Here is an 8606-nt window from a genome sequence, read left to right as displayed (position 1 = left end):
CTCCACCACCTCCATTGACATGGGCATATTGTCGATTTTATAGGACTATTTGTTGCCAGTATGTCTATGCATCCTATTTATGCAGAGGCCTGGTGTTACTCATCATCCTTTATACCGGCTTAATGCTACATTTTAAGATAATAAATGCATCATTTATCAAAAAATGAGTGTGTATAATCGACGGTTAATCTACATTCCGTTGTCATTGTTGGCAATTAGGACACGCTGCAAGATGCGGAAAAGATGAAGAAGGCCGGCACGTTTACGTTTGTCATATCATGGGTAGATATCTACTGCTCCGATCCTTTAGATGCTCCCATGCTCCAATTTTAGAAAACCACATTTAAATGTTTCAAAAAAATCCAAAAACATGTGGATGTTGACGTCACATAAGTGTACAGTCCCTAAACATTTCAAATCAAAATTCGAACACATATGGAGAAACAAAAAAGATAAATCTGGATGTGAATAGTGGCATTTTAACTTTTGTCTTTTTGTGACACTACTCATGATGGATTTGTCTTTTTTGTTTCTCAATGTGTATTTCAAATTTTGATTTGAAATTTTTAGGGATTGTACACTCATGTGATGTGAACATCCAGAATTTGTTTCGGAATTTTTTGAAACATTTAAATGTGCATTTTGAAATTTTGGAGCATGGGAGAACCGAAGGATGGGAGCACCTGATGTTCTCCCTTTAAGACCACATATGCTGGCATTGTGCAAACCTTGATATTCACTGTGGTGGCTGAATATACCCCATGCATGGTACTCCCTCCATAAAAAAAATATAAGAGTGTTTAGATCACTAAAGTAGTGATCTAAACGCTCTTATATTTCTTTACAGAGGGAGTACTAGTGTACTTATAGTGTATCTATGTACTCCCTCCGTCCCATAATGTACGACGTTTTTTGAAAAAACGTCTTACATTATAAGAGGGAGTAGTTATCAAAGCTTCCACACACAAAAAATGTAGTTATCAAAGATAAAATCGGAGGATACTTGTTAAAAAAAGTAAATTTAAATAAAATAGAATAGTTGGACATGCATTAAAACCCTAGACGAAGGCAAACCATATACTAGGAAAACTGCAAAACATTTCAGAGTAACAAGATTAGTGGATTGGAATTCCGAAATTAATTAGTAGATTGTCAACTTAACAGGATTAATCCTTACTGCAGCATATTCCCTCAAATGTGTCTAAATACGTCCGTATCTAGACAAATCTGAGTCAACTAATTCAGGACGGAGGGAGTACTACAGATTGTGAACATAACAAGATCAACTAGAGGTAAACTGGTCACGGCATGTACAGGATGCCTACGCAGCAAGTTATACATATAGACACAGCCCTAATGTCGTCAAAAGATTGAGGTTCAGGAACCTGGCTGTCTCTGCTGACCAAGGTACTCCTGGATGGAAGAGAGGAGGGCTCGATTCGGGACGAGATCATGATTTGCTAGCGGCAAGTTCGTCATCGGAGACCTGTTGTTCCCGCCATCAAACCAGCGCATTATGGCTTCTGCTTCATAAGTGAATCCATCAGATGCCACTTGAGGATCCTTCATAATATCCTGAAATGTACAAGTTTACCACCCAGTGGTCATTAGGTCGGGAAGCTTTTAGACATGCATTATAACCACTCCAAGAAAAGAAGGCAAAATATGTTATTAACTGGCCCCTAGCAGCCTTCAAATTTTGTTGCCTAACCTATTTCCACATGAATAAGAATATTCCTATCCTAGTATAAAAACATGTCCCCAGACTCCAAGCTATTGGAAATGATAGAAATGCTGACAAAAGTTATTACCATGCGAATTGGACAAATCAAGTGGTCAGGCGCGTAACTTCCTGTAACTGCCGATTGGACGTATGGCCATGGGGCTGCAGGAGGCTTCCTGATAAGGGGCTCAACAACTGACCATACCTTTGTTAAGAGATCAGGTCGCTTTTCCCTCATCATTTCCACACAGCTAAGACCAATGACGACTAACTGCTTGGCTTGTACATAAGGCCAGTTCCCTGCTGATTTATCAATCAGCGTGTGCAAGTTATTATTCTCCAGTGCTTCTGAAACTTTCTTTGCAATAGTCAAGGGAGGCAGTCCAGTCAAGAGACCCAGGATGATAACACCCAGAGAGTAGACATCAGAAAGGGGTGTGAGCTCTCCGGTGGTGAGGAACTCCGGGTCCAGGTATGGCAACCTGGCTGTCAGAGCTGGTTGGTGGTTGCCGGGCTGGAGAAACAGGGTTAACATACCAAAGTTGCAAATCTTGCTTCTGAAGTTGGCGTCAACGAATATGTTACAAGGACGTAGATCACCATGGACCAAAGCATGAGGCTCACGCGAATGCAGGAAAAGCAGCGCAGAACAAATCTCACCGATGATCTGTGTGCGGATCTGCCATGAGAGAGGTGGAGAGCCATTAGCACAAACAATGTGATCTTGGAGGTTTCCGTTTGGCAACCACTCGTACACAAGAGCTGAAACTTCAGAACATTTTCCAATGCAGTTGACAATGCTTGGATGTCTGCCTTGACGAAGAATAGAAACCTGTGATGACCTTATGTTAGTAACAGAATCAGGTAAGTGACACATTAATACAGGCATAGGCTACCTCTTGTTGAAATAAAATATCAGATCTGGATAGCTTGATAGCTACTGTAGTATCGTGTATAATGCCTTTATATACACACCCATATTCGGTGTCTCCAACCTTGCACAGGTCACTGAAGTTCTCCGTTGCTTGCAGCAAATTTGTGATGGGGAACTCGAGGAAAATCTGAGGATTCTGATCCTGCAGCTCATTCAGCTGTCGCACCGCATTGTCTCGCTCACGTTTAAATCGCTGGCATTCTGCATTGCATTGGTGTATCTTATATGTTGCTGCTACAAATTTATACTGTACTTTTAAACAATGAAGAATAAGAAGTTAGACAAGTTCTTGGTTAGTAGAACTACCCATGTTTGCCTTCTCTGTTTGAAGGTCAGACTGATGTTTTAACCTAGCAACCTCCTCTTCCAGAGCTAATATCTTCCTTTGCTCCCCCTACATGTAATTCGTGTCATTACGTAAACGGCACCTTGCTAGTGGCACAAACTACAAAATACAAGGAACTGCAAGGAATACATAAACGTTGGCACATATAGAGGCAAATCAGATGCCAGCATCATGACATTAATAACAGCAACAAAATGCATATGTTTGTTCCTCCAAACCCATACTCAACTGTTTTACAAAAATAAAACTTAGGAAAAGCTGAAAATAACAAAAGAATCAACGATCAGCTTGGCATGAATCTTAAAAGGGGAATGAGGGGTAGATGTTCACATCAGTATATTTGCTTTTCAAACTACCGACGAAACACCGATACGATGACACGGATACGACGATAAGGAAACAGGGACATGGGATACAGCAATTCTAGCAACAGCAATTCGGCGATACGGCGAGTATATACAAATAATTAATAAAATGTACATAGTGTCAAAAAAGTCCTAGATTATGGGACAGAGGGAGTATGTAATAAGGATAAACAAAAAAAATTGAGATGTGAGATGACATCAAAATATTGCCCCGTTAATAAAGACAGCAACAACAGCAGGTAGCAGCAACCCTTTTTTTTCAACATTGTCAGCAGCAACTCAGGAGGCGTATAAAAAAAGCAGCAACAGCACGTCAGCAGCAGCCATGTAAAAAAATGTCGCCAGTCGTGACTCACGACTAATCCAAGAGCCAAACTAGAAAATATACTACGTGATGGTGGTATTGCCGAAATAAGGATCCAAGAGAGAAACCTAAAAAAGAAGACGAAGAATATAATCATGCCACCAATAGCAGTGAGCTAGAATTTAAGTCTTCAGAGATGGAAAAGTAAAGCACCAGAACAACTGCCTTCAAATCCTGAATACGCTTGAAGAATATTTCAACAGACGGGTATGCATGGTGGCTCAAAGACTTCGAGCTCTTCTGGTAGCAAATGATATCCCCATGCCCAATCTGCAAGAAGAAAAGGACCAAGAAAGTGTTTAAAAGGGCATGGAAATGTGAAGATGCTTGCACGAAATACAGACCTTTTTTTTTTTGAAATGTCACTGGGGGAGAGGTTCCCCCACCTGAATTTTTCATTTAAAAAACGCCCTCAATTGCAGATATTTACAGCAGAGACAGAGAGGGACCTGGCTTTCTGAAAATGTAATATTGGCATCTAAGGCTTCACACATGGCAGAAGGTTCGGATTTGATTTCCTGCATATTAAAATGAGAAAACATAAAATGTGGTGGTGAAAAACTGCATTTCAGATTAGTAGTGGCAAGGTTGCAGTAAAGCAAAACCTGACCTCATATAATTCCATTTCCTCGTCTGCACAAAAACCAGCTAGACTTCTTAGTTTCGGAAGAATATCTGAAGGCCTTGATGAAGCTTTTACAAACAGCATTCCAATATATCTGTGAGCCTCATTCAGAGAACAGAGTATAAATTAAAGATCTCAACTGATAAACAAAAAAGAAAGAGAGAGTTTTAACTTCTAGGTAAAAGGTACCGACCGTATCTGCGTTTGTTCTGGGTCATAAAGCTTTAAAAACACTAATCCATCATTGTTGCTCAGATTTTGTGGGGAAGAATCATTGAGCACCTACAAGGAGCCAATAGCGAGAGAATTTAAATAAATAACCCATTGGATTGAACAAGAAGGGTCCTTTTTACAGACATCCACAGGAAAATATAAATATGTTCAAGTTCAGGTTTCAGGATCAACCTCCAAAAACAGCTTCACACCATCAGGATTCAGGAACAAGAAGGTCCTTGACAATAGTTTATGAAGGCTAGTCATCTGCAAGAGTAATTATTTGTAATTATCCTTTCATATAAGGCATCATTGGTTGCCTAGGTTGCATGAGATAGACGAGCTAGCACAGACTAAAACTACAAGGTACGGCGCTGATTGGTTGCGTGTACTTCATAAGTGCACCAGGCTAGCTCAAACCCTGAGGGGATCCCTTATTCTGCTGCAGTGGAACTAAAGAAGGCTAATTTAAGTTTCTTCATCATGCAGCATTAGACTTGTGCTAAACTCATGATTAGTTTAGTGATTAGCATGTATTAACTATGAAACATTTGTAAGCATGAATTAAGATATAGTAAGATTATTAGCCGTAACATAAACATTGGCTGTGAATTCTTAATTCTAACTAGCAGGATCTTATCCCTTAAATAGGTGGTTAGGCTAGGATGCCCTATAACAGCTAGTTATGGGTCAGAGGACCTAGGCAATGGCGCTCGCCCTCATCTAAGCACTGGCGGGTGCTCCTAAACAATAATATAGGAAGATACTAGAGAATGTTGTATATTTCTTCTTTCGCACAATAGGATATGGATGATAAGATGCTAAAAAATAGATACACCCATAGATAATTTTAAAAAAAAAAGACCAACCAGGGAGTAGCTCCTGATGTCAACTTTTTGTAATAAGAAAATAAGCCAGGCATCCTTAAACGAAGTGGGCTGAGTGCACGCTCGTATAGCCACAGTGACGCCCAATTTCCAATAGATAATAAGATGATAACAACCAAACTAACTAGACACAAACGGGCTACTCCCAAAGTTCTGCCAAGAAGAATTGTATCAAGAACCAGTAAGAACATAAGTTATCTAAAACAACAATCAGAACGTAGCATGAAGAATGCCTTCTTACAGATAGATTGTTTTCTTCGGTAGAGAATGGCCTAACAGGACGCCATGTCCCATTTTGCCTTTTACAAAACAACCATAGGCGCTGAAATTGAGATGGGATGCTGAATTCTACTGCAATTTCCTCCTGTGAACAACTTAACCAATTAATACTTAAGTCATTATGAACCATCAGAAACAATAGGATGGAAACGAACATATTTGTCTGCTTGCACAAGATATATCTATAAACAACATAAGAATAGAAACTCGTCATTCAATCTTACAACTGATGGAAAATAGAAAATCCTGCTGATCATCTGGAATTCTTCAGCTAAAACATTGGGGTAGAAATTTCTTAGCAAATTTAATGATACTAGTAATCGTGTACGTGCAATGCACATTAATATTAGGCAATATATTAATTGCACTGCACACGAGTATTTGGCAACAGGTTGATATTTGGTAGAATATAATTAATTGGTAGCATTGGCGCTGATATTAGGTATGCTATTAATTAGGGGAGGATGCTAACCTTGTTAGCGCTAAACACATGGACGGGTGAGATGTGTTGGATCTCCGCAACTCGCTCTTTTCATATTAAGTTTACAAGTATAGAAGTATAGATATAAATAGAATGGACCATACATACTAAAAACTCTAAATGTAGCTTGAGCTCCATTGCCCTTGTTTAAAAATAATGGCATGTCAAAAATTCATAATATCGGTATCCCTGGACATAGCCCCCTTTCTCTGTTATAATAAGAGAAGATGCTGAGGGGGATGATCATGTGGCACATTTTGTTTTTTGGAATTGAGCTAGGTGAGATGAAGACAAGTTTAGGAAGCCCCAGCCTAGAGATTAAAGTTGAGGGAGTCAAGTGAGGAACTTGTGATAGTTTAGGGGGTTCTAATGCAGTTTTCTCTTTGCAATAAGGTACACCAATGCAGAGTGATTAAATCCAATCTCTATATAGCTCAATGACATGCAACGAGTCTACGACCACCCAAACCTGTTATACTCCATACTTCATTGAAGAAGGGGCGAAGTGGAAAATTTGTACAGCTACTCATGATTTCCACAATAGACTTACATTAAAAAAAATCACATGAAAATGGCCTGGCATTACTTAGCAAACAGAATACAACATAGCACACACCCAGAAGCAGAGATGCTGAAATGCTTGCAGGAGAGGACTAAATGAGAGATCGTCTACCTACTCAGCACAAAAAATTGCTACGGGCTAAGGCAAGGCCTAACTTCTCCTAAACTGAAAGCCTCGTTATCTCAGTTCCTTGAAGTCTTACGGATAGATCTGTTAAAAAAAAGTACAAAATCCTATAGACCAAATTTAGGGTTTAAGCTTTCTAGTGAAACAGTGGTCCTTCTAGTTGAATATAAGGCAAGGTGGTACCTTCAATCGGGACATAGTCGTGTTATCCGGGATCTGGAAAGCCCTCACCCTGTCGAAGTCGACGAGATCAAAATAGAAGCCATCGTTTCCAATGTGTGAGGACAAATCATCTTCCCTCGCCACCTGGGGAAAAGCGGGCAAAGAAACCTCAAATTAGATCGGAAGCTGGTCATCATAGATCCCTGCACCGCTGCCTCGGATCAAATATTCATCGGTGTAGTAAGTTGCGGCAGGAAATTGACCAAAAAACTTCAGAAGAGGGGGATTGCAGACCTTTATGCTGATAGCCCGAGGTGGCATCGCCGCCACGGAGCGTCGAGAAGGAGATGCCGAACTTCGCTCGCCGCGGACAGCTCCCCCTCAAAGCTCGAGTTGTGCGAGGCAGCAGCGCCGGCGAATGCAGTAACCGTGGAGGTTTAACAGGGTGTTTGCAGTTTTCTCTTGTGTGCAGTGGAGCCCGCATTTTTTTCCGCCTAAACACAATGGAGGCCCCCACGCCCTTAATTGCGCACCAGCCCTTTTATTGCCCACACCGGCCATCTTCCAGCGGGACGAGACTTCTCCCTGACGTGTGCTCATCCGTATTCCCGCATACGTGGCTTGTTTTGATTGAAACAAAATAAGGCACGGTCTCACCCCCTTAAAATCAGAGGGAAGATGATTAGATTAGAAAAAGAAAAGGAAAAAAGACAGCCATAGGATAAAGTGGGAGCACGGATGGGAGCATGGGAAGGGAGCAGGCAAGCCGGATCCCTTTCAGCGAAGGCTTGAAGCGTGGAACCCGCGCAGGTCAGAGCAGCATTCAACTCTTTCTTTCTTTTTTTTCAGGGGGAAATACTTGTATTACTCAGAGGGTGTTTGTTTCCAGGGACTTATTGGCTTAGAGACTTTAAAAAAGTCGCTATAAGTCCCATCTAAACCAAACAAGAGGGACTTAAAGTGGGCATTTGAGACTTATGAAATAAGACTCTCAAGGAGGGACTTATAGGGACTTATAGTTGTAATATGGTCTTATAGGGACTTATAAGTCCCAGGAACCAAACAGGTAGGGACTTTTTAGGGACTTGGAACTTATAAGTTGGGACTAAAAAAAGTCCTAGGACTTATAAACCAAACAGGGCCTCAATCACAATGTCCTTACAATCATTACGAACTTCTACGAGAACTTCATCAGGGCCTGAACCCAATCAAGTGCCTTCTCTTCTACCAAAGTTTGCTAATTTGTCACTAGCCTTATTTTGAGAACGAAAAACATGAGTAATACAAATAGATCGGAGACTAATAAAATAAAATAAGATATCTAATCTCATTGACTAGAGAAGCATAAACTGAGCGATCCACCTTGCTACTAGTGATCATAAAAAACGCTATCAGCAGGTCCATCTCAATGACCACCGGGAGGTCACTTCTGTGTAAAGCAAAAGAAAGGCCTTTCATACATGCACATAACTCCGCCTCTAGCGTGTCCCTGCATGCAAACAGGGCTCTACATTCTGAGAGAATAATTTCTCCATCAGA

General features: G+C 40.7%; 1 protein-coding gene across 2 annotated transcripts; it reads right to left on the bottom strand.

Annotated features, from left to right (window-relative positions):
• Positions 1 to 1115: 1115 nt before the first annotated feature.
• Positions 1116 to 7537, bottom strand: LOC119365090 (U-box domain-containing protein 57-like). Of its 2 annotated transcripts, none has more exons than XM_037630689.1 (12): positions 7362 to 7537; positions 7089 to 7211; positions 5699 to 5821; positions 4763 to 4837; positions 4551 to 4639; positions 4343 to 4451; positions 4182 to 4250; positions 3886 to 4002; positions 2964 to 3051; positions 2620 to 2888; positions 1812 to 2555; positions 1116 to 1575 (listed from the first exon to the last, which is right to left on the bottom strand). In XM_037630689.1, the coding sequence occupies exons 1-12, from the start codon at positions 7386 to 7388 to the stop codon at positions 1378 to 1380; spliced, it is 2031 nt and encodes a 676-aa protein (XP_037486586.1). In that variant the 5' UTR covers positions 7389 to 7537; the 3' UTR covers positions 1116 to 1377. The 2 variants fall into 2 exon arrangements, with proteins under 2 accessions (XP_037486586.1, XP_037486587.1); XM_037630690.1 differs by having other exon boundaries at positions 2620 to 2858; positions 7362 to 7535.
• Between the last annotated feature and the right edge of the window lie 1069 nt (positions 7538 to 8606).

The sequence above is a fragment of the Triticum dicoccoides genome, chromosome 2B, assembly GCF_002162155.2.
Source record: "Triticum dicoccoides isolate Atlit2015 ecotype Zavitan chromosome 2B, WEW_v2.0, whole genome shotgun sequence".
In the NCBI taxonomy this organism is placed as follows: Eukaryota; Viridiplantae; Streptophyta; class Magnoliopsida; order Poales; family Poaceae; genus Triticum; species Triticum dicoccoides.
The sequence above is the reverse complement of the archived record's forward strand: the minus strand, read 5'-3'. Positions and strand labels throughout refer to the sequence as shown.